Source organism: Microcaecilia unicolor, chromosome 7 (assembly GCF_901765095.1).
Source record: "Microcaecilia unicolor chromosome 7, aMicUni1.1, whole genome shotgun sequence".
NCBI classification, from domain to species: Eukaryota; Metazoa; Chordata; class Amphibia; order Gymnophiona; family Siphonopidae; genus Microcaecilia; species Microcaecilia unicolor.
The window spans coordinates 167,170,482-167,196,914 of NC_044037.1; the positions used below are offsets into that span (position 1 = coordinate 167,170,482).

The 26,433-nt window shown below is 39.3% G+C and overlaps 1 protein-coding gene across 2 annotated transcripts in view; it reads right to left on the reverse strand.

Moving 5' to 3' along the window:
• The window catches only part of PARD3B (par-3 family cell polarity regulator beta), a 2,175,158-nt gene that overhangs the window by 1,084,968 nt on the left and 1,063,757 nt on the right, over nucleotides 1-26,433 (reverse strand). For both annotated transcript variants that reach the window (XM_030209894.1, XM_030209893.1), the window contains exons 11-12: nucleotides 25,994-26,179; nucleotides 8,739-8,909 (exon numbers count right to left, since the gene is read on the reverse strand). In XM_030209894.1, the coding sequence (XP_030065754.1) occupies nucleotides 8,739-8,909; nucleotides 25,994-26,179 (357 nt within the window). The remainder of the gene's footprint in view (nucleotides 1-8,738; nucleotides 8,910-25,993; nucleotides 26,180-26,433) is intronic.

Here is a 26,433-nt window from a genome sequence, read left to right on the forward strand (position 1 = left end):
AGGAATGTCAAGTCAAATGCAAAGCGCTGATAAGGAAGGCTAAGAGGGACTTCGAAAAAAAGATTGCCATTGGAGGCAAAAACACATAGTAAGAATTTTTTTAGGTATATTAACAGCAGGAAGCCGGCAAAAGAATTGGTTGGACCGCTAGATGATCGAGGAGTAAAAGGGGCTATCAGGGAAGACAAAGCCGTAGCGGAGAGATTAAATTAATTTTTTGCTTCGGTCTTCACCGAGGAAGATTTGGGTGGGATACCGGTGCCGAAAATGGTATTCGAAGCCAACGAGTCAGAGAAACTTAATGAATTCGCTATAAACCTGGAGGATGTAATGGGGCAGTTCTACAAACTGAAGAGTAGCAAATCTCCTGGACCGGATGGTATTCATCCCAGAGTACTGACAGAAATGAAAAATGAGCTTGTGGATCTATAATTTATCCTTAAAATCAAGCTTGGTACCAGAAGATTGGAGGGTGGCCAATGTAACGCTGATTTTTAAAAAAGGATCCTGAGTAGATCCGGGAAATTATAGACCGGTGAGTCTGACGTCGGTGCCGGGCAAAATGGTAGAGACTATTATTAAGAACAAAATTACAGAGCATATTCAAAAGCATGGATTAATGAGACAAAGTCAACATGGATTTAGTGAAGAGAAATCTTGCCTCACCAATCTACTACATTTCTTTGAAGGGGTGAACAAACATGTGGATAAAGGTGAGCCGGTTAATATTGTGTATCTGGATTTTCAGAAGGCGTTTGACAAAGTACCTCATGAAAGACTCCAGAGGAAATTAGAATGCAAATAAAGGTTCACACTCAATAACTGGTTGTACCCAATAGAACATGCAAAAATATGCAAAAATATTCAAACGGTTATTATATTTTTGCAGAGGAAATTAGAGAGTCATGGGATAGGAGGTAGTGTTCTATTGTGGATTAAAAACTGGTTAAATGGTCAGTATTCTCAATGGAGAAGGGTAGTTAGTGGGGTTCCCCAGGGGTCTGTTCTCAGACCACTGCTTTTTAACATATTTATAAATGACCTCGCGATGGGAGTAACTAGTGAGGTAATTAAATTTGCTGATGACACAAAGTTATTCAAATTTGTTAATTCGCAGGAGGATTGTGAAAAATTACAAGAGGACCTTACGAGACTGGGTGTCTAAATGGCAGATGACGTTTAATGTGAGAAAGTGCAAAGTGATGCATGTGGGAAAGAGGAACCCGAATTATAGCTACGTCATGCAAGGTTCCACGTTAGGAGTCACAGACCAAGAAAGGGATCTAAGTGTCATCGTTGATGATACGTTGAAACCTTCTGCTCAGTGTGCTGTTGCGGCTAAGAAAGCAAATAGAATGTTAGGTATTATTAGGAAAGGAATGGAAAAACAAAAATGAGGATGTTATAATGCCTTTGTATCGCTCCATGGTGCGACCGCACCTCGAATATTGTGTTCAATACTGGTCGCCGCATCTCAAAAAAGATATAGTGGAATTAGAAAAGGTGCAGAGAAGGGCGACAAAAATGATAGCGGGGATGGGATGACTTCCCTATGAGGAAAGGCTAAAGCGGCTAGGGCTCTTCAGCTTGGAGAAAAGGCGGCTGAGGGGAGATATGATAGAGGTCTATAAAATAATGAGTGGAGTTGAACAGGTAGATGTGAAGCGTCTGTTTATGCTTTCCAAAAATACTAGGACTAGGGGGCATGTGATGAAGCTACAATGTAGTAAATTTAAAACGAATCGGAGAAAATGTTTCTTTACTCAACGTGTAATTAAACTCTGGTATTTGTTGCCAGAGAATGTGGTAAAGGCAGTTAGCTTAGTGGAGTTTAAAAAAAGGTTTGGATGGCTTCCTAAAGGAAAAGTCCATAGACCATTATTAAATGGACTTGGAGAAAATCCACTATTTCTGGGGTAAGCAGTATAAAATGTTTTGTACTTTTTGGGATCTTGCCAGGTATTTGTGATCTGGATTGGCCACTGTTTGAAACAGGATGCTGGGCTTGATGGACCTTTGGTCTTTCCCAGTATGGCAATACTTATGTACTTATTGCCCACCTAGATCCCTGTGCTCTTCTCATCAGGACCTCCTCATAGTTTCCCCTATCTCTGCTGTCTCCGCGGCCTCCATACATCACTCTATCTTCTCCATTCAAGCTCCCCAACTTTGGAATCACCTACCATTACACCTAAAATCCCTCACTCCTTAACTAGGTTTAAAACTGACTTAAAGATATATCTTTTTCCTGGAAGCATTTGGAGACTAATTGAATATTTGGTTTGTTAGTAGTCTGCCCTCCCTCTTGTGATACCCCTCTTACTTCTCTTTCCTATCTTTTTACAGTAGTTCTTCCTATTTCCTTTAGTGCCAGTCTGTTCAATGTTGTCTTTACTACACGTTATTTCCTACCCCACCTCCATTTTAGCCTGTGAGCCGTCTAGACACAATGTAGATTGGCTGGGTAGAAAGTCAATTAAAAAAACCCTGAAACTTGAAAACTTTTTGTGGCTTATTGTCCAAATTGGCTGTTAAGGTAGTGTAGAACTTAGTTATAACTTGAGAGAGAAAAAATATCTGCTTATTTGTTACACTGCTGATTTTCATCCCTTGCCAGATGACTGTTTTTCAGTTTTACAAGTGTATATCCCAGTTTACATGCCGTTTATGCACATCTAAAACCCAAACAGCACATCTAAAATAGGCACCTAAATTCATTGTTATATCTGTATGTTCCCTCTAGACTGAGTGGGCGTCTTCCAACTGCATAACTGCTAAAAGGATGGGGGATTGTTTCACTAATATGTTTTAAATCATTAGAGACAGGCGTCCTGAAGAGCTTGCTGTCCCTCACTAGTGAAACAGCATCTCCCACTGGCAGGACTATAGTTGGAGGACTCCTGCTCAACTTAGAGGGAACAGTGGTTGTACCTTCAGTGAATCACATCACCATTTACTAACTAATTTACTAATGTATATATGTACAATATTAAAATTCATGCATTTAGTTAGTAAATAGGCCTTAATGATAACAATGAGGTTTGTGTTAAACAGCATGCATTTTTACTCAATAGCTGTTATATTATGTGTACTCCTTCATTACCATCTTCTGCTACAGCTGAACACAGTGTTAGAGAGCTTCTTTTTATCTGACAATCTGGCTGTCTAAGCTTTTGAGAATCTTCAAGCTCTCTAGCCAAAAATTATAGCATATCTTTTATACCAAGAGAGCCAAATTTGTCATCCTTTACTGGTGTGTTGTCAGCTAAGTCAAGTCTTGCAGCGAGACCAAATGTTCTTAAATTAAAGCTGAATCTCCGTAAGAGGAAGGGTATGGTTTACAACATACTGCATAGTGATCTGAATTTGCAAACATAGCTATACACAAAAAAATTATGCTTTTCTAGCTCTTTGATAAATGACACAATCAATACCCCACCAACTGATCAGTAACCAGTTTAATTAAAATATTCAGCTTATAAAACAGAGCTGTCAAATGCATCCATTAGTGTCCAGGCCAATTAGAAAAGAAAACCTGAATTGCTCACAAATATTCAGTGAACCAATAATGGAATTTAGAAAGAAGGGAGAAAGAAAAGAATAGGTTTCAGCCCATTTATCCATCAGAGACTACAGTCTCAAATGGAATTAGGATTGAACCTCAAGCAAATCCTTTAAAAATTAACCTCTACTTTAAACAGATCTGACATGGCCATGAACTCACTGGGAATTTTTCAAAGGGGGAGAGGCTCATCACAATTGTTTACATGTCTCATGCATCAGGGGAATGTCAACAAAACATATATTTTGACCATAAAATGGACTTATTCAATTTTGCTACTCTGATGTTTAATTTTTTTTTTTAATGTGGATGGACTTCCAGCACCTGAACATATTGTTTTCATTAACATTAGAGGAAACATCGTTACTAATTGCAGAAATATGTCCTTATGATTTGATGCTCATGCAAATATATGAAAAAATGAAAATTATATATGAGAAATGGTCCTATTTATGAAGAATGTAAATCCTAAATATAGTGAAACTAGAAGTGAATATATAGAAATTTATGAAAACACTGCAAAATTGTGTGATAGCTATAAAAATGTAATGACGTGCTTAAAAAATACACATGATTTGATGAAAAAGGAAAAACAAAACTTAATGTATGTAAACCAATCTATGTAAACCAAAGAGTGTGTAGAACAGCATCAAATTTATACAGCTGTAACCTATGGCTTGAACTCTGAATTAAATCTCAGGCTAGTTTCTTTACCTTTTCATGTCCTTCCCCTTCCATTTCCTTCCTTCCACTTTCTTTGTTCCCTCCTCTTTCCCCTTTCTTTCCCCTCCCCTTCCATTTCCTTCTTCCCCCTTCTCTTACTTGCTTCCTTTTTTCATCCCTTTTCTTCTCTTCCTCCCCCTTTTATTCTCCTCCCTTTCCTTCTTCTTTTCCTCTCCCCTTCCCTCTCCTGTTTCCACTTTTTTATCTGGATTAAGACACATTATTTAGAATTATGATCTCAAAATTGGTTTACATACATTAAGCTTTTTTTTTTCCTTTTACATCACATCATGGGCATTTCTTAAACATGTGATTAAAGGGTTCTTTTACTAAGCTGTGGGAAAAAGGGCCCTTCAGTAACTGCAGGGGCCGTTTTTCCCCACACACCAGGGCCCTTTTTACCGCAATGGGTAAAAAGCTCCCCCCCAAAATGCCATACGGTATGATAACCCTTACCCCGTGGCCATGCTGCGGGGAGCACTTACCACCACCCACTGAGGTGGCAGTAAGGGCTCTCACAGTAACCCGGCAGCATGCAGTGATGCTCAATTACCGCCAGGTTAGTGCTACACTAGAGGAAAACATTTTTTGCCGAAGTGCTGGAAATGGTGCACGCTCCAGCCTGAGCTACCACCACAGCAGCTGTGTTGGGCCAGTGGTAGTTCTGATTAGCATGCGGTAAGCTCGTGTTGGGCTTACCACTACTTTGTAAAAGACCCCCTAACTTTTTATAGGTTTCTCACAATTTTTCTGTGTTTTCATCAATTTCTATATATTTACTTGTATCACTATATTTAGGATTTATATTTTTCATAAATATGAATAGCTCATACAGAATTTTCATATTTTCATATATTTGCACAATAATTATTTTGTTCAGATATCGTTTAACTTTCATTGAATGATTATGTTCATAAAGGTATTTGTTAAAAATTCTTTCACTTATTCACATGTTAATTGATACTACTTGGTTTATATTGAATGTTTTTTAATTGGTTATGGTGTAGCTGATATCAAACTCATTTGACAACCAACACTGTTTGGTTTACATTGATTAAATTGGTGTTGTCAATACAGTTTTCACACACTTGAGCACACTGTCATCGATGCATTTTTTAGGCATTTTATTTAATTTCAGATGCACAGTTGCTTTAGGGCCCTGTTTACTAAGCTGTGCTAGAGGCTTGCTAGCATTTTTAGCATCCGCTAAGCATTACGTTTAAATACCAGAGTTGATATGTGTGGTGTTTTGTTCAAAGGAGTTCATGTAAGAGAGCAGCATATTTTATTTTGTGGTAAGAATCTGCTAAACTAGCTATATTTTGTTTTGTGTTAGGTGTTATATTAATTTTCAAGATTCAATTTGACCTTTTTTAGAATCTTTTTTTAAAATTATTATTGGAATGATGCACAATATCTTCAATTCTAAGTGTGTTCAAGTAATGATTTCTATGGCAGGTATCACTCAGGTTCCTGTTCATTTTTTTTTCTTTTTAAGTAAATTACAGTTTAGTGTCTAGGGAGATTTTGCACTTCCAATATGCATGTTTTATATTCTTCGGTATCTCACTTTATAAGTGGTGTGCTCCTTTTTAATGGCTTCGGCATGAAGTTGACAGTTTTCTCATGGTGCCTCATTCTGGCTACAATTTCTTTCAAGTGATATCTTGTGATTGAATTGGAAATCTTTAGATACTATACATGGAGTGGTTCCTTCACTTTTTTGATATGCTGCTTATACTTTTATTATCAATTTTTATTTGCATCCTTCTTCATCTCTTCCCCCTTCCATTATTTTACCCTTTTTTGCTACACATTATAATATGTATAGAAGCTGCACATATTATAAATAATTTATTTTTATTTATGTATATAGGATTGGCAAATTTGCATTGCTAAGCACTTACATCGCTCTGATTTGATTTAATGATCCTCGGGTATGGTTTTAGAATTTAGTTTTTAGACCAGACACATAATCTAAGTTTATTAATTTATGCTCACTAAGATATACTTAATAGTATAGTACAGTCTTGATTGTCCAAACTTTGCTAATCCAACCATCTGGCATATCTGACAGACACTCCCCTGTGACATCATCGCGTTGCCATTAAGAAGAAAACAGCTTCCCTTCCTGTCTTCCACTTCACACACTGAAAGAAAGCCATGTTTTTGATCTGAGATCATGCTTCTCCGCAAGGGAACCTTGAAGTGCAGCTGATATTCCTTCATGCACCCCTCATCCATGTTAAGAAGTGCAGGATCAGCGAGCCGGGGGGGGGGGGGGGGGGGGGATGGGGGCCAAAATTACCTGGGCCCAGCCTCAAAGGGGCCTGGCACTGTGCTGCCGAAATTGGAAATACAAAATTGCCGGTTTGGCACAAGGCCTGCCTGCAATTCATTGGTTTCCTTCCTGTGCTGCATTATTGCTTTAACCCAGCACCGCTGTTGCAGGTCCTCCTTGTCTGGCGTCATCCTTCCTTCCTGCCTCTCTGGCACGTGGCCGGGCCCTGTGACCATGACGTACTTCCTCCTGGCTCCTGCGGCTGCTCAAATCCATATCCAGCTGATTGTAACAGCGTGTGGCTGCACTGCAGGTGATAATCCAGCTGTCTCCCGAGTCACTCTCCGAGTCCCGGCCAGGACACAACACAGGAGACAAAGCATAATTTTTGTAAGATAATGATTTTCCATTTCCTGATCATACTGAACTTTACTGAGTAGTGAGTACACAAACAAGTTGTGGATCTGAACTGAGATTTCTGCCATCCCCACCCGATGGAGTCTGAGAATGCCCTGGAGCAGGTGAACTGTCTGCAGCCCATGCCACGTTGAGGCTCCATCAAGCAAAGATAACAGAAATCTCAGAGTTCATATCAGATCCATAAAACACAACTTCCATCTGTGCCTCACTGCATGGGAAAGGGGCGCAGGAGGAGGGAGTGAAGGAAGCCCTTAAGATTGTTTGCCCCGGGCCCAGCTTTGTCTTGGCCGCCGTGAAGAAGTGTGTGGCTTCTCTTCCTGTTTGTGATTTGAACCTCTGCATCCATTTTTGGATCTAGGACTCCGCTTTTCCAGCGAGGGAACTGTTTTTTGATTTGAGACCATGCTTTCATGCAATTTATTTATTTTCGAGACCCCGGTTCTATGCAAGGGAACCATAATTTTTGGATTTGGGATCCCACTTGTGCAGCGAGGGAACCGTTGAAAAAGTTTTAAGCTGAGACCTTGCTTTTACAGCATTGCATTAATTTGTGACAAGTCAGTGGAAGAGGAAATAAGTTGCTTTGCCTATAGAGCAGAAACGTTTGCAGAAAGCAAGTACTAAAGAAACTGGGGGGGGGGTCCTTTTACTAAGGTGCGCTGAAAAATGGGCTGTGGTAGTGTTGGCGGGCGCAGATCCATTTTTCAGTGTGCCTGTAAAAAATGCCTTTTTAAAAATGTTTGCAGAAAATGTATGTGGAGGAGTGGCCTAGTGGTTAGAGTGGTGGACTTTAGTCCTGGGGAACTGGGTTTGATTCCCACTGCAGGCACAGGCAGCTCCTAGTGACTCTGGGTAAGTCACTTAACCCTCCATTGCCCCATGTACAAATAAGTACCTAAGCCGCATTGAGCCTGCCATGAAAGTGCGGGGGTACAAATAAAAAAAAAATTGGCGCGCATCAATTTTGGGTCTGAGACCTTACCGCCAGCCATTGACTTAGCAGAAAGGTCTTTCACGTTAACCATGCAGTAATCATCTACATGCATCAAGTCGGAGTTACCGCCCAATTTTCGCCGTGCGCCAGAATATAAAATATATTTTCTGGCATGCGCAGCGGACGCACGTAAAAAAATGAAATTACCACACGGGCCACGTGGTAGCTGTGTGCGCATAAGCACCTACGCGGCTTAGTAAAAGGGTCCCTGAAACATTAAAGTTGTTTTGAGCTGAGCCCTTGGTTTCCTGCCAGGGAGCCATTTTTGATCTGAGGCCGTGCTTTTGCAGATTCTTATGCACAATGAGTTTTATGCAGTACCGTATATACACCTATGGTATTTCTGCTTGTTTATTTACATTTACAGCACTTTCTTTATTATGCCAGGTTTTTATTATGCCAGATTGTTGAGAACAACACTGATGTATTTTGGTTTAACCCTCCTCTGCCTTTTTATTGATATGTGTACCGTGTTTATAATCAGTGGTCTCATTTGTAAAAGATTTATCTTGTATGATTTGAACAGGTACTGTAATCTTTTGTAATTTTTGTATTTTTCTATTTAAGTACATTTTATTATCTTTATATATGATTCTTATATATTTTTAGCTTTATGTTTTTGAATATTTTTGTTCCTCCTTTTTCAGAAATAAGGGGGCCCTTGACATGTATACCCCTACTCAACTTTATAACAGTCACAGTCCTTGAAACATATGTTGAGAATTTTTAAAACAACTTTATTAAGTGTCTTGAGTTACCTCTGTCTGTCTATCCAACCTCCTGAAAATAACCAACTGGATCATACCACGGATATTTCCTTCCATAGACATGGATCGCCGAAGGGTTTCCATAGCTTCAAAGTTTGACTTTCCTAATAGAGACTCCCCATTCACTGCAATCAGCTGGTCATTTATCCGTAGACGACCATCCTATATTATGAACAAAACCATAGTCAGGCTACAATGAGAAATAAGTTAACCAATGGAAAACAAAATTATATCCTGAAGTACTGTACATGAGAGGACAATAACCACCATCTTTTCTTTTACATTTCAATCTTTTTATTTAACTTCTCAAAAATCTACATTCAACACAATATTAAAAAAAAGTGACAATAATACAGTAAAGCACTACATTTATAGTAGATATACCTGTAATTCTGGAGTACAAATAACATGACATTATATAGAATCACAGTAATTAATCAAAGGGCCCAAAGCCTCTGAAACTAAGCCATCCATCCTCTATGCTCAGCCATTATCATTTGATGACAGGAGATGAATTTGTCCACCAAACATTAAAATTTACTTTATTATTATGTTTCCAATAAAAAAAACCTGTTTTAATAACAACAGCGATTATATCATCCATTAATTTCTTATTAGAGCCAGGTACAATATCAGTAAGTGTAAGGGATCTGAAAACAACTTGCTTGAAGGTCACGGGGAAGTCTACTGAGATAATGAGACCGATTCTGGAATATATCTCCCTCTAACACTTGTTGAGATTACGGAAAGGAAAACACATGTGTCCTAGCATACCAATGCCTTTATTGCAAGATCAACATAAATTAGAGAGAGTAGAATTAACTTTCTGATGCTTAAGTGGCGTCCACAAAGCTTTATGTACAAAAAAAAGTTCAATTTGCAAAACTGAAGCCCAGACAAGTGGTCTATTTTGGTCCAAAACCAAGACCACCAATCATCAGTCATAGGGAAGTTTAGTTCAAGTGACCAAATATTATAAAGAGTAGTCATCCTAGAATTAACATATTTCCTTATACAATCTAGAAGCAAAATTACCCAAGTCAAGGGTTGTGTTGAGGATATGTATAATATCTAGGCAGATATTCTTGGTTAAGCAAAGCATTTGTGCTTTGTCCCAAGCAGCTCTCAATTGCCTATACCTAACAAAAAATAAAAATAAGGGGAAAAAATAAGTCCATATTTATCTTGGAAATGGAGAAAGAAAGAAGGTTATCATTCAAGGTAATATCCTTGAATTGAAAAACACCATGTTTTTCTCCATAGCTGCAGGAAAATACCATCTTTTATAGCAGAAGTTCCCAAACCACAGCCCACAAGAGTTGCAATGAAACATCTGTAGAGCAGTGTGGCTGATGGTATCTACCATGGTGAAGTTCTTTCTCCACCTCTACTTGTAGTACCAGTTTCTGAAAGTTTTTTCAGTTACATTTAAAATCTTATATATTTTTTTTTAATTTCACAGTGGTTTGGGGAGGTAAGAGAAGAGCGAAATGATGAAAAACAGTGGGCCTCTTTTACTAAGTTGAGGTAAAAAGGGTCCTGAGCTAGCGACAGCTTGAATTTTTGCCACGCAGAGTCCCCTTTTGTAACAGCGGGTAAAAAGGTGGAAAAAAGAAATGGCTATGCAGTAAGTTCGCACTTGTCGGGTGACCATTTCTGGGGGAGCACTTATTGCCACCCATTAAGATTTTAGAAAGTGCTGGGGAGAAGTCGGCTATCTTGGTACATGTGGGTACCAATGACATAGGAAAATGTGGAAGGGAGGTTCTAGAAGCCAAATTTAGGCTCTTAGGTAGAAAGCTAAAATCTGGAACCTCCAGTGTAGCATTTTTAGAAGTGTTCTTCATTCTATACGCAGGACTCAAGAGGCAGGCAGAGTTACGAAATTTCAACGCATGGATGAGATAATGGTGCAGGGATGAGGGACTTAGATTTGTTAGGAACTGGGCAACATTCTGGCAGGCTATTCGAAAAGGATGGACTCCACCTTAACTGGGATGGAACTTTCCATTCCGTTGCTTGTATATCGCTTAAATCAATCAAGGAATCAAAGCGGTTTTAGCTATCAAACAAATAGGACTTCAAAGCCTTCCTGAACTTTTAACTGATATGGAATAATATGAATAAAGACAGGAATAATATTCCAAATCTTACAAGATCGATAAACTATCATGTATACTTTTATATTGCACATTTTTAACCGATGGAAAACCCAATCTTAAAAAGAGGTAGATTGAACTGTCATTATATTAGAAGTGTAAGTTAATAGCTGACTATGAGAAAGTGGGCAATCACCTGAAAAAAAATCTTATAAACTGAACAGGCCACTTTAAATTCCACCCGTGCTTTCACTGGCAACCAATGAAGTTCTCTCAAAATAGGTGACACATGGTCATGTTTCTTGCAACCAAATATCAATCTGGCTGCAGTGTTCTGTAACAGTTGTAATCTGTTCAATAGTTGTTGATGTATACCAGCATACAGAACACTGCAATAATCAATCTGTGAGAGAATTATCATCTGCACTAGGCTGCTGGCACCAACATTTAAAAAGGAGATAGAGCAGCTTTTAAATTAGAAGGGGGGAGGAAGCCAACAGTTGCTCAGGAGTGCAAGGTTCAGAGTGAGATATCTTTGAAGGACACTATTATAACAGAACATTTAGGGGCCCTTTTACTAAGCTGCAGTAAAAGGGGCCCTGAGCTGGCGGCAGCGTCCATTTTTGCCTCACACCAGGGTCCCTTTTACCACAGCAGGAAAAAAGGTCAAAACATGAAATGGCCGCCAATAAGTTTGTACTTGCTGCACAGCCATTTCAGGGAGGAGCACTTACCATCACCACTGAGGTGGCGGTAAGTGCTCCGCGCTAACCGGGCAGCGCACAACGCTGTCTGATTACCATTGGTTAACCTCCTGCAGAAATATTCTGCTAGTGCCAGAAATGGCATGCGTTGGGACAACGGTAATTCTGGGTTGCTGCACAGCAACCCTTTAGTAAAAGGATCCCTTAGGGAATACCAACACAGGTATCAACAAAAGTGAAAGAAAGCAAGGAGTATTTAAGGGTAGAACAGAGCAAAGGTTGCAGATTATCCCTGCCAACTTCTAAGAAGCTTGCAGATGCAAGGAAAAAACACACACAAGTCTCTGTATATAAATGCTAGAAGCCTAAAAAATTGAGGGGCCCTTTTACTAAGCTATGGTAAAAAGTGAACTGAGCTAGTTCTGGCACGTGAAAATGGTCTATTTTTTTTTTTACCACAGCAGGAAAAAGGGCTTTTTAGAATGGGACAGTAAATGGCCGTGAACTAATATTAAAATTAGTATGTGGCTATTTACTGACTGAGTCCTTAATACCACCTATTTAGAAGGCAGTAAGGGCTCAAGCGCTACTGATTGCTGCTGGGGACCCCCCCCCCCCAGCAGAAGAGAGAAAATTATTTTCTACGATGGGAAGCTGCACGAGCTAACTTCAGAACTACCTCCATTCGCCCACGCTACCCCAGTGGTGGAGTCAATTTGGCACACAGTAACCCTACTGTGGCTTAGTAAAAGGGCCCCTAACATAGGAGAGTTAGCACTAAATGAAGAGGTAGATATAACAGGTATCTCAGAAACATGTTGGAAGGAGGACAATCAATGGGACACTGTGCTAACAGGGTACAGCATATCACAATGATAGGGTGGATCAAATTGGAGGGGGGGGGTTTCACTGTATGTTAGAGGGAGATGAGTCAAACAAAATAAAATTTCAGCATGAAACATACAGCAATGTGGAATCCTTCTAGATAAAAACTCCATGTGTGAAGGGAAAGAATATAGGCATGGGGCTATACTACCATCTGCCAGGCCAGAACAATCAGACAGATAGAAGATATGTTAACAGAAATGAGAAAAGCTAGCAAATTTGGCAACAGTATAAATAACAAGCAGAAAAGCATGTTTCGTGAACAATGAAACGGGCACTAGGAAGGCCATCGTCTAAGCGATTTCTCCTCTCTCCCTGCCCTCCCCTCCATGTCCAGCGATTCTCCCCTCCCATCCCATCCATGTCCGGCGATTTTCCTCTGCCCTCCCATCCCATCCATGTCCGGTGATTCTCCTCTGCCCCCTCCCCTCCATGTCCAGTGACTGTCATCTAAGCAATTTCTCCTCTCTCCCCTGTCCTCCCCTCCCACCCATGTCCAGCGATTCTCCTCTGCCCTCCCATCCCATCCCATCCCATCCATGTCCGGTAACTCATCTAAGCAATTTCACCTCTCTCCCCTGCACTCCCCTCCATGTCCAGCAATTCTCCCCTCCCATCCATGTCCGGTGATTCTCCTCTGCCCCCCTCCCCTCCCATCCATGTCCAGTCACTGTTGTCTAAGCGATTTCTCCTCTCTCCCATGCCCTCCATGTCCAGCGATTCTCCTCTGCCCTCCCCTCTCCTCCCCTCCATGTCCAGTGACTCGCCCAGTCCCCACCTGCCCTCCTTTTATGCACCCAAGGTCGAGATCAACCCGGGCCCTCACCTGTCCACCCTCGTCTCCCAGAACAGCCCTCTTTTCCTTCCTGCCACCCTGCCTTTACAACGTTCATTTTACCTTAGGTCGCAGCGGCGGCAGTGAAAGCAGCAGGCTCGGCTCGCGTCACCTCCAGCCTTCCCTGTCTTTCCCTCTCAGTGCCCTGCCCTCCTCTGACATCATTTCATGTTCCGCGAGGGCGGGACACTGAGAGAGAAGGGAATGCTGGAGGCAAGCTGACATAAGCTCATTTGCATGCTGTTACAAACCCAGCCAGCCACCCAGGGACGCAGATGGACAAATTATTATATAGAAAGATGGGTGATTTCAATTACCCCAGTATTGACTGGTTAAATGCCGCATCAAGGAGTGGCAGGGAGGTAAAATTCCTAGACGCAATAAATGACTGCTTCTTGGAGCAACTGTTCCAAGAACCGACAAGAGAGGGAGCTACTTTAGATATAGTCCTTACTGGAGTTCAGGACTTAGTACAAGAGGTAATGGTGTTGAGTCAGCTGGGAAATAGTGATCATATCAATCAAATTTTACTTGATAACTGGAGTGCAGTCACTAAGGAAATCTATTATAGCAGCATTTAAATTTCGAAAGGGTAACTATGTTAAAATGAGGAAGATGGTTTAAAAAAAAAGCTAAAATGTTGAGCTGCAAAGGTTACGACTTTAAATCTGGCATGGACATTGTTCAAAAATTACATTTTAGAAGCTCGGACCAGATGCATTCCACGTATTAATAAAGGTGGCATAAAGAACAAACTTCAGCCTGCATGGTTAAAGGGAGAAGTGAAAGAGGCTACTAGAGCCAAATATGGTTATTCTTATGTTCTTATGAAGCTCCTTCTCCTGTAAGGTGATTGTTTCCATTTTAATAGCAGGGACTGTTCTTTATAACTCAGATGTCTGCTGTCTAGGTAATATTTTTAAGCTTTTCTATTCCTGCTGTTTTTTGTCCATTGGGGTGTTTTCCTTACTTCCAGTCTTGCATCCTCACCACATTATTTAACTTGTATAGATTTCACAGGTTAGAGAAACAGGGAATTACTCATGCACTTCTGAAGTCAAATTGCATTAGTTAAGGGAGTTTTAAGAAGAGCCCTTTTTGAAAACCATGTGTTTTAGATTCCAACCACAAAACTGAGATACTGTGAAATTATTCTGATGCCAAGCTGTTATGTGCTTCAGGAGTTTGATTCTGTTCAGGTTTTCACAATGAGATCTTCAGTTCATTGGAAAACAATACAGATGCTTCCATCCATAACAAGTTTAACTACTAAAACACACAGTTTAAACAATGTTAATTGACTGATTCAAATTAAATTTCAGATTATAAACCTGACAGTTTAACAGTAGTGACTAAGACATGGAAGCAACAAACGAAAAACCAATACATGTGAGTTTTCAATTCTTACTCCACAAGTTAACAGCTCTTTCTAACTTTCTCATTAAAAAAATGCCGTTTAAAATATATATATGTAAAGAATATTGACTTGACAATAATGCCTTAATACCACCCTGAAAAACTCTAGACTTTTTTTTTTAACCTTAAATGGAGCCTGCTTTTAATTATTTTAAAAAATACTGTTTTGATCCAAAACCCAGCTGAGACCATCTTTGGCACGCTACAATTCATAGAGTAATGGGCACAATTTTGGGATCTTGAATAGAAAACTGGACCCAGCATATAAACTAAAATAATTAAACTCTGGGGAATTATACCACCTGTAATTTTTCTCTAAATTCCCTCTGTCAACTTAACTTTAAGAAGCTTTTATGGTGTGTCAGAAAAAACAGAACAATCCTACCAACTGGTTAGCCATAAGGCATTGCAATGGCAGCCAGAAATCCTTCAGGAAAACATGAAAAGAGGAAAGTTGTGTCCCCAAGAATGGAAGAATGATCATATGTATGAATACACCAGAGAAGAACTACAGGGATACCCAACTTCAGAGCCAAACCATGCACATTATGGTTTCTTGGATCAAGTGTATGCAAATATACTTGATGAATATTCATTGCACACACCCTTAAAATGAGCTTGTTGGCAATCCTCAAGGACTAGCTTTACAAACTCCTGCTTTAGAATTTGAGTGTCCATAGAGCATAAGAAAACTGCAGTTTTTCAAAATTTTCAGCAAGACTATAATGTATAACATTAGTCACAGAGAGGAAACCTATAAACATTTATTTTATTTTATTTTTTTGTTACATTTGTACCCCGCACTTAAGTGACTTGCCCAGAGTCACAAGGAGCTGCCTGTGCCTGAAGTGGGAATCAAACTCAGTTCCTCAGTTCCCCAGGACCAAAGTCCACCACCATAACCACTAGGCCACTCCTCCAGTATAAACTTCCAGTATAAACACCTATATAAATTCTTGGTGCAATTTTTTGTTCTATTAATTTTGGAAACAGTGTTTTTGTTTTAGACTGATATGCATTGGAAGGCTAGTGTACTCCAGAATACATGTTCCCCATCTAAGTGTTTCTTTTGTAAGATCAACTATTCTCTGATAATAACTCATTTTCAATTTGAGCTGATTTTTTACTTTTAAATTTCTAATTTTACAAGAAAAAGTGTAGATTGAATGGATTTCCATTCTTCCTTTGTACGAGTAAATGTGCTTTAATTTTACTCCCCCCCCAAAAAAAAAAAAAAAAATTGTAATTTGGCCTGGGTTCACCCTCTGCCCCACCCCTCATACCTGTAATATTTAGTCATCCGCCTGAACACCCCAGCATCAACTTTTGCCTTACTCACTCCATTTCATCCTGCCCCCCCCCCCCCCCATAATTCTCAATTGTTTTATTAGTGTTTATCAGAAATTTAGCAAACACTGATAAATTCTCAGGAAATAAAAACGAAGATTTTTGAAAGTGAAACAAGAAAATGTTAATATTATAGTCTGTTCTAAGAATAAGTGTTAAAATATAGAAAGTCACATTCTATATGAAACCTAAATGGATGTAGTTCTCAATATTTAATAGGGACTACGCTTCCAATACTTATTACCAAATCTGAATTTTCTGTTCTTATCAGTTTTACCTTTTGTTAGGTGGATGAGAGAACCAACTTGATCAATGCTGTATACTTTTTATTTATTTTTTTTTTTTTTGGGGGGGGTGATAACCTGGTTTTCCAAATCCTATCTTAACACAACACAATCTTGCCCATGTCTTAAGTTTAAAAGACTTAAAAGGACCAGAATATATTAGTACTGTAAACCTGGACTGGTGAAAATCTATTGAGGCCATGGAATAAGTACAGCAGCATTACAGCTGAGATCCTAAAACTCAAGGTTTTTAATTTGCCTTCTGTTCCTCCAATTATTTTCAAAGCATACATGTATGAAAATCAGAATATCATTTACAATAAATCAGTATAAAATTTAACAGAAGTTGCTCTCATCCTGAGACAACTGCAATGTCATGATAAGCCCTTTTGTCTTTAGCAATGCATGATTAGCGTGAGTTAATAGAAAGCTTAAAACAAACATTCAAGGAGAAAATGTAATAAATAGAAATAAATCAATACATAGAAAAGAAAAAAAGATGATGCCTTTTTTATTGGACTAACTTCATACCAATTTACTACTCAGGAACCTTCATGCAATACCATAATGTATTCTTCTTTACCATGTATGTATGCACATGGTGTATATATATATATATATATATATATATCATGATCTGTTCCATGTATGTTACCATGTATGTATGCACCTTAACGCAATACCATTTGTAATTCTGTTACCCGGAAATGGCAACCGCCATTACGGCAAATGTAAGCCACATTGAGCCTGCAAGTTGGTAGGAAAATGTGGGATAAAAATGCTACAAATAAATAAATAAATAAATAAATAAATAAATAAATACATCTTTAAAGTTGCATATAAATCCTTATATTTCACTATCTTTGTGTATGTGACAGCAAGAGGAACAGCTGAAGTTTTGGGGTCTAAGGTGAACATTACCAAAAGAAGGAAACAGACATATGCATAGAAAGACGCTTTTCTAGATATTAATTCCTTTCCTGATAAGGAAAAGAAAAAAAAAGATTTTATCCTCCCAAGGAACGGTAAATAAAGGCCAAGTCTTGATAACTACCTTACACTGTTTTGCATCACTGGTAAATATGCTGTCCTAGAGGTTTTAGCAGTGGGAACTGACTGACTCAGCAGGCCAGTGTCAGGAGCATAATTTTCACCTACAAAATACAAAGCCTTTCTATAGAACACAGAACATATAGGAAATGCTGAGACAGAAACACACACACATACACACTAAATGAAATAAATATCCAGAAAGAAATGTAAAACTATTACACATCAAGTCAAGCATTGCTCCCCAGAATATCTTCTCTAAAAATTATCTTTGAGGATTATCTGTTGGAAAGAAAATTTATTAAGGTACGTGATAACGCCATAAAAAACAATACATGACCTAACAAACTTCCGAAAATCACTAAAAACCAACCTGTTCAAAAAGGCATACCACAATGACCCAACCTAAATACTAAATAATGAAATGTATATCGGATCTGGACAAAACCGAACTCTCTACACTTGACTGCTTCATTCACCCTGTCACTAAGGATCATGAATGCAATTCCACTTTAGTTCTTATTCTGGAAATGAACTCTTTATACTTGAATGCTTAATCTATTCTGTCACTTATGAACTTTAATGCAATAACACTTTGTATTTATCACTCCGGAAATGGCGATCCCTATTACGGCATAATGTAAGCCACATTGAGCCTGCAAATAGGTGGGAAAATGTGGGATACAAATGCAACAAATAAATAAATAAATAAGATGATTGCAAATTCTATTCAAATTCATTGCATTATTAGATGTGAATAATATTTCTTACTTCTGTCTTAACATAAAGATCTGAGATTTATGTAGTGATTTGCTTAAAGATCACAAAATGCTTTGAAATTTTCTGCAACTCAAAAGACCAAACCTAGACTAAATTTATTATATGTTCCTTTCTATGCACAAAAATAAATACATTATTAAACTACAAGGTGGTGGAGATGAAAATGGTAATGGAATTCAAACATGTGTGGGATAAGCACAAAGGAATCCTGTTTAGAAGGAATGGTTCCACGGAATCTTAGCAGAGATTGGGTGGCGACACCAGAAACTGTGAAACAAAATGGGAGCTGGCCAGACTTCTACGGTCTATGCCCTGATCGTGACTGGATAAGGATGGGCTGGAGTGTAAATTGTAAGGGGCTTCGATGTTAGCTTCAGAACTTAGTACAAAAACAGCGCTGGCCAGACTTCTATGGTCTATGCCCTGATTGTGACTGAATAGAAAAGAATGGGCTGAAGTGTAAATTTTCAGGAGCTTCAACGTTAGCTTCAGAACTTAGTACAAGAACATTGCTGGGCAGACTTCTACGGTCTGTGCCCTGAGAAAGGCAAGGACAAATCAAACTCGGGTATACATATAAAGTATCACATACTATGTAAAATGAGTTTATCTTGGGCAGACTGGATAGACCGTACAGGTCTTTATCTGTCGTCATTTACTATGCTACTATGTTACAACAAAACTATAGCAGTTCTGTTTTATGTAAAATTTATAAATAACTTGTAAACACTTTAAAATGAGGAAATTTTCATAAAGTTGGCTTAGATACAAAGTCAGCACATACTACCCTTATACCTAATTTTCAAAGAGAGAGTGTGCCCTTACTGGGGGGGGGGGGGGGGGGGGGGGGGGGAGGGGGGCACTGGTGTGCTTACAAGCTGGCTGCCTGAAAGCAATTCTCTTTCCATCCCCGATTCATTTGCTCAGTTTTTGAAGCCAGTTTTTCAATAATTTTTATGGGCACATCTTGTTTGTTGGTTTTGGCATTTTGAATTTCATAGCAAGAGAGGCACAGTGTGAGATAAAGTACTTTAATGAAGCATGACTGCTTTGGATGGGACGCTGATGCTTCTTTGGGATGCTACCAGTGAAGAAAAGGCAAGTGGACAGGAGTTTCCCCGACATGCTGCTTAACTTAGCATGAAGCTGACACATTCCCAACAGGTGGTGAGCAATTATGATTTTTGATACACTGCTGCTGTCTGACTGTATTTTCTGCTATAAAATAGCAAATGGCAGCTGCTTCAAGTCTTCTGGCAGCACTCAAGCTGCCCTTTGCATTGGTGGAAAACAAAAGAAAATGCAACGGACACTTAAGATTTCTTTTGCTACAATAAATACAGCAAGGCTATACAGACATTCTCATTTTGACCATTCACCTACAATCATCACTTGAAGTACAGCTTTGTGATTTGCTGGGAAATATCGTATGTGTAAAACAGTTTGATTTTGACAGTGGCCTTGCTTTCTTTGTCACCTTTTTTGAAACATTCTGTTGCCAGCTAAGTTTACCGTAATAAACGTTTACAACAAGGAAACATTTTAAAAAAAATTTTTTGTGGCTATATATTCCTAGTGTTGATTGTACATTTATTACTGTAAGAGGTACATATTATCTTTCAATTGCTATGGAGGCAACCCTATAAATTGTCACCCCTTCATTTAGATGTGTCGATGTTGAGCACCTATTCTATAACTGCATGTGTGCGCCAAGATAACATAGAATACTAACAAGATTAGCATGCATGGGCACACCTAAGTTTAGGTGTGATCATTTATGCAATGTCAATGGCAGGTGTAAATGGGTGTACCCACATGCGACGAAAGATGCATTGATAGTATTCTCTTAGTTATGCATGTCGCTTGAAAACATGCCAATGGCCTGCCCCCCTCCATCCTTGTATATGCTCCCTCTGCAGTTATGTGGTATAGGAGTTAGGCTATAAGATAATGCCTAAGTGTACATTTGTATATAATTACCAATTAATGGTACCTATGATGCATGTAAGTGATGCATACACCTAGGCACCAATGTATAGAATTACCTATATTCTTAATATGTATCTGAAAGAATTACTCTCATATTACCTTATACAGTTTAAAACATAAGTACATAAGTAATGCCATACTGGGAAAAGACCAAGGGTCCATCGAGCCCAGCATCCTGTCCACGACAGCGGCCAATCCAGGCCAAGGGCACCTGGCAAGCTTCCCAAACGTACAAACATTCTATACATGTTATTCCTGGAATTTTGGAGTTTTCCAAGTCCGTTTAGTAGCGGTTTATGGACTTGTCCTTTAGGAAACCGTCCAACCCCTTTTAAACTCTGCTAAGCTAACCGCCTTCACCACTTTCTCCGGCAACGAATTCCAGAGTTTAATTACACGTTGGGTGAAGAAAAATTTTCTCCGATTTGTTTTAAATTTACTACACTGTAGTTTCATCGCATGCCCCCCTAGTCCTAGTATTTTTGGAAAGTGTGAACAGACGCTTCACATCCACCTGTTCCACTCCACTCATTATTTTATATACCTCTATCATGTCTCCCCTCAGCCGTCTCTTCTCCAAGCTGTATAGCCCTAGCCTCCTTAGTCTTTCTTCATAGGGAAGTCGTCCCATCCCCGCTATCATTTTAGTCGCCCTTCGCTGCACCTTTTCCAATTCTACTATATCTTTCTTGAGATGCGGAGACCAGAATTGAACACAATACTCAAGGTGCGGTCGCACCATGGAGCGATACAACGGCATTATAACATCCTCACACCTGTTTTCCATACCTTTCCTGATAATACCCAACATTCTATTCGCTTTCTTAGCCGCAGCAGCACACTGAGCAGAAGGTTTCAGTGTGTTATCGACGACGACACCCAGATCCCTTTCTTGGTCCGTAACTCCTAACGTGGAACCTTGCATGACGTAGCTATAATTCGGGTTCTTTTTTCCCACATGCATCACCTTGCATTTGCTCACATTAAACATCATCTGCCATTTAGCCGCCCAGTCTCGTAAGGTCCTCTTGTAATTTTTCACAATCCTGTCGCGATTTAACGACTTTGAATAACTATGAGGCATATTTTCAAAGCACTTAGCCTTCCAAAGTTCCATAGGTTTCTATGGAACTTTGGAAGGCTAAGTGCTTTGAAAATATGCCTCTTTGTGTCATCAGCAAATTTAATTACCTTGCTAGTTACTCCCATCTCTAAATCATTTATAAATATATTAAAAAGCAGCGGTCCTAGCACGGACCCCTGAGGAACCCCACTAACTACCCTTCTCCATTGTGAATACTGCCCATTTAACCCCACTCTCTGTTTCCTATCCTTCAACCAGTTTTTAATCCACAATAGGACATTTCCTCCTATCCCATGACCCTCCAATTTCCTCTGTAGCCTTTCATGAGGTACCTTGTCAAACGCCTTTTGAAAATCCAGATACACAATATCAACTGACTCCCCTTTGTCCACATGTTTGTTCACTCCTTCAAAGAATTGAAGTAAATTGGTCAGGCAAGATTTCCCCACACAAAAGCCATGCTGACTTGGTCTCAGTAATCCATGTCCTCGGATGTGCTCTGTAATTTTGTTTTTGATAATAGCCTCTACCATTTTCCCCGGCACCGACGTCAGACTCACCGGTCTATAATTTCCCAGATCTCCCCTGGAGCCTTTTAAAAAAATGGGCGTTACATTGGCCACCCTCCAATCTTCCGGTACCACGCTCGATTTTAAGGATAAGTTGCATATCACTAGCAGTAGCTCCGCAAGCTCGTTTTTCAGTTCTATCAGTACTCTAGGATGAATACCATCCGGTCCAGGAGATTTGCTACTCTTCAGTTTGCCGAACTGCCCCATTACGTCCTCCAGGTTTACTGTGAAGTCAGTAAGTTTCTCCGACTCGTCCGCTTGAAATACCATTTCCGACACCGGTATCCCACCCAAATCTTCCTCGGTGAAGACCGAAGCAAAGAATTCATTCAGTCTCTCCGCTACGTCTTTGTCTTCCTTGATCGCCCCTTTTACCCCTCGGTCATCCAGTGGCCCAACCGATTCTTTTGCCGGCTTCCTGCTTTTAATATACCGAAAAAATTTTTACTGTGTTTTTTTGCATCTAATGCTATCTTGTTTTCATACTCCCTCTTAATCTGCGCCTTGCATTTGCTTTGACAAAAAAAACTTAGATGTTGAATCCTCTGTCTGCTTACCCTGTGGAGATTTGTTTCTCACCAGTGCTTTAAATATTGGAGCAAGTATATCACTGCATGGTGGGGTAATCTACATACTCCACTGCACTTGACAAATACACTGAAAACTCCAAGCTTTAACAAGAGGCTCTCGAAATGGCTAGATCGTCTAAGCATGGCATCCTCAATATCCCTGTTACCAGGGCTGACTTCACAGAACTTCTCAATGAAATGAAGCTCTTAAGACTGAACATAACAACCACAGTGCAGGAACTCAAAAATAAACTGAAACCGTTAGATAACCATGAGAAATAAAATGAAATCCACATCGGGGAACACATTAAAGTAATAGCAATATTTCAGAATAAGCGTCATCAGTAGGAAACCCTGAATAATGACAAGGACAAACAAGATGATTTAGAAAACAGGCAAATACATGTGTTTTAGTCTTGCCAGAAACTGAGCATGAAATAATTATGAAACTACACAAACCCTGTGCTCCAGATGTGAAGGAAGCCCATATTTATCTTGGCAGAGCACAAAGTTTTTCATCCAGCAGGCTGAAAAGGCACTGGTCCTCATGGCATAGTAGCCTGCTTTGATCAATTCCAAGATAAAAATGTACGCACGCAAACAATATGTAATAAGTGTTGCATATTTGCAGATCTCTCCTCCTATACCTTGTCTAAGACAGTTTTTGACCTCTTGTATTACTACTACAACAGAAAAAAAAATTTATGTTGCTGTAGATTTCCATTTACCTTGGTCGTTACATAGTAAGATAAATCCCTTATATAGTGGACATTGAGGCATATTTTCAAAGCACTTTGGGAGGCTAAGTTCCATAGGTTTCTATGGAACTTTGGGAGGCTAAGTGCTTTGAAAATATGCCTCATTGAGACCAGCAAGAAATGGGTAACTAAACTAAGGATCCCTCCTTTTCAGATATTAACAAATCTGGAGAACACTTTGGATAGAAACTTAACATAATAAAGTGTCGTAAAAGAGCTAGTGACAGATAAACTTCTGGATCTCAAGACACCTTAACAGTTACAAATATGGATACAGCTACTCCCCTAGTTCCTTAAAATTCAATCATATGGACAGGATATGTAACTGTTGAGAAGAAATCTCCACTTTATCAAAGTACATGCAGTAGTTAATATTGGACTAAGGTGATAAGGTTCATGCACATTTAGGAATGCAAGTTTTGGCAGTAGACTTTTATACATATTATGATGGGTTCTGTTTTTAGATGTTGTTGAATATTGTGTATGTGAACCTGACCTCTGCCTAGAATTTGGATAAAATGAATTAGAAATGTTTTAAATTAATTAATTTAAATAAAACATAAGAGTAGGGGGCTTCTGTGTTTTTGTTGGGAAACTCCAAGGACGATACTAGTTTTATGTCATGAAACCCTGATATGTGGCCCCGTTACAGTGTGAGACTTTACCGCTAGGTCGATGGCCAGCGGTAAGGTCTCAGACCCAAAATGGACGCGCGTCAATTTTCATTTTGCCACACGTCCATTTTCGGCAAAAGTTAAAAAATACATTTTTTACAGGTGTACCAAAAAAAATTATTCTGCGTGTGCCCAAAACACATGTCTACACTACTGCAGGCCATTTTCAGCGCACCTTAGTAAAAGGACCCCTGTGTTATGTATAGGAATTTTCATTTTGCTCATTTTTTCTATTTCCAAAGCAATATCATTATTAGTGCACACTCTTCCAAAAAAGGGCACACTACTTCCCAAGAGTGGCCACATTTAGTGAATAGACATAAAACAACATTTCCCAAGTCATTGCAAATTTATTTTTTTTTTAGGGCTGAACTTTTAATAATTAATGCAATAAATTGTTAACTTGCATTAATAAATTGAACACAATTAATGCAATAGGCTCCCTGTTCTTTGCTCTGTAATCTGGCATCTTTCTATCTCTCTCTCTCTATTTCCTCCTCCTCCTGTTGTTTGACATCTCTCACTCTTCCTCCTTCCGGCATCTTTTCCTCACTTATCACCTGTCCACTTGGAGTCCCACCTCCCACAGCCCCTTTAAATCAGATTTTAATGTTAGCAGTACTAAAGATATGCTTCTGGCCATAAAGGCAAGTTCAGAGGGTTGCAGGAGAGGGAGAATGAGCAATGAGGGATGCTGGAGTACAGCAATGAGGGAAGAGGAGAGGAGAAGCAAGCAGGCATGCAGGCAGGCAGACAGAGATGCCGGAACTTGTTGAAGGAGAAGGAAGACAAAGAGATGCAGGATGGCAGGGGGGAGGGGTAAATGCTGGAAATAGAGGGTGGAAGGAAGAAAGAAGGGAGATGCTGGACAAGAAGGGAAGAGAAAGAAGGGAACTGCACATGGATAGGAAGGAAGGAAGGAAGGAAAGGAAGGAAAGAAAGAAGAAAGAAAGAAAGAAAGAAAGAAAGAAAGAAAGAAAGAAAGAAAGAAAGAAAGAAAGAAAGAAAGAAAGAAAGAAAGAAAGAGCACATGGATGGAGGGAAAAAGAAGAGAGAGAGAGAAAACTGATGCCCCTAAAGGAGAGGAAAGAATAGGGAAGAGATGGAAACTAGACATATTTGAGAAGGAGGCAGAAAATGGAAGAAAGGTGAACCTGAAAGATAGCTATAGGGTAAGAGAAAAATAGTGAATTGACAAAAGGCCCAGGAAACAGAGCTCAGAACACAGAGGGAAGCAGAACCACAGACGGAGAACAAGATGATAAATAAAACCGCAAGACAACAAAGGTAAAAGAAAGAATTTTATTTTCAGTTTAGTAACTGAAATACAGTAAAGTCTCAATTACTCGACCTAAACGGGACTAACTCGTCGGATAAATGAAAAGTTGGAAAAGAATGAAGACAATGGTAACCCCTCAAGGAATGCAGAAACAAGGGTAGCAAAAGCAGGGTCCTAGCTCACAGTGGTGGTAAAAGTAGGGTCCCAGGTTCGGAAAACAGAAAGAGGAGCCACGTGACGTCATCAGGGGTCTATCAGATATGCAGGACAGTCAGATCAGCGAATGTCAGATAATCGAGACTTTACTGTATGTCAGTTTTGAGAATTTACATCTGTTGTCTATATTTTGCACCGTACAGGAGAAAATGGGAGGGAGACCTTTTATGCGACTAATCATGCAATTAAAATTTTTAATCTATGTGCAGCCCTATTTATTTTATTTAATTTCTTATATACTGCCTGCAAGGCTGAAATCTATAGAAGTGGCATACATTTTGTCACAGTAGGTATTTTTTTGTCACTGGAGGGCTCACAATCTAAGTTTGAACCTGAGGCAATTTGTGGGGGGGCGGGGGGAGGTTAAATGACTTTCCCAAAATCACAATCTTGAGTAGAGAGATGTGGTAGCCATTTAGTCCACTTTTAAAGGTAATCAATAGAAATAAAATAAAACATAAAAAAGAAAATAAGACAGAGAAAAGAAAAAAGGCATCATCTTATCTTCTTTTCTATGTTTTATTTTATTTCTATTGATTACCAAAATCACAAGGAACTGCAGTGGGATTTGATCCAGATTCCCCTGGTTCACAGCCCTCTGCGCTAACCATTAGGTTACTCTTCCAACCCTAAATATTTTCACAACCCTTCTTCATCCACCACGAAATACCACCAAATGCAAATGTTAACATATCTCTTCCATACCTTATATGCAGCGCCTCCGTGGATAACAGACTTGATAAATATTCCTAAATCAGCTCCAGTATCTCGGGATTTGTTCCCTTTTAAGCTCACACCAAGTCCAGCAGATCCCGAATCATTGAGAGGTATTTCAAAGGTTAACTGGCTGGTATTTTCAGAGCAGAAAATACTGCTATCAGGTTCTGCTTTCTGTTGAATAAAATACAGATGAATGAGGTAGAAGAAAACAAAAAGTCACTCTTTACTAACAGCATTATTATACAAGCAAATATTACACTCTATTTTGGAGTCCAAATGACTCTTAACCTACTTGTTTTCTAACAAGTGAATAAGTATGTCAACTGAAATTATTTGTCAACCAGAGCTTAGGCTTTAATCTTTGTGGAAGTGGTGGTAAGATATTCAAAGACTCATAGGGGGCAATTCTATAAAGGGCACTAAAT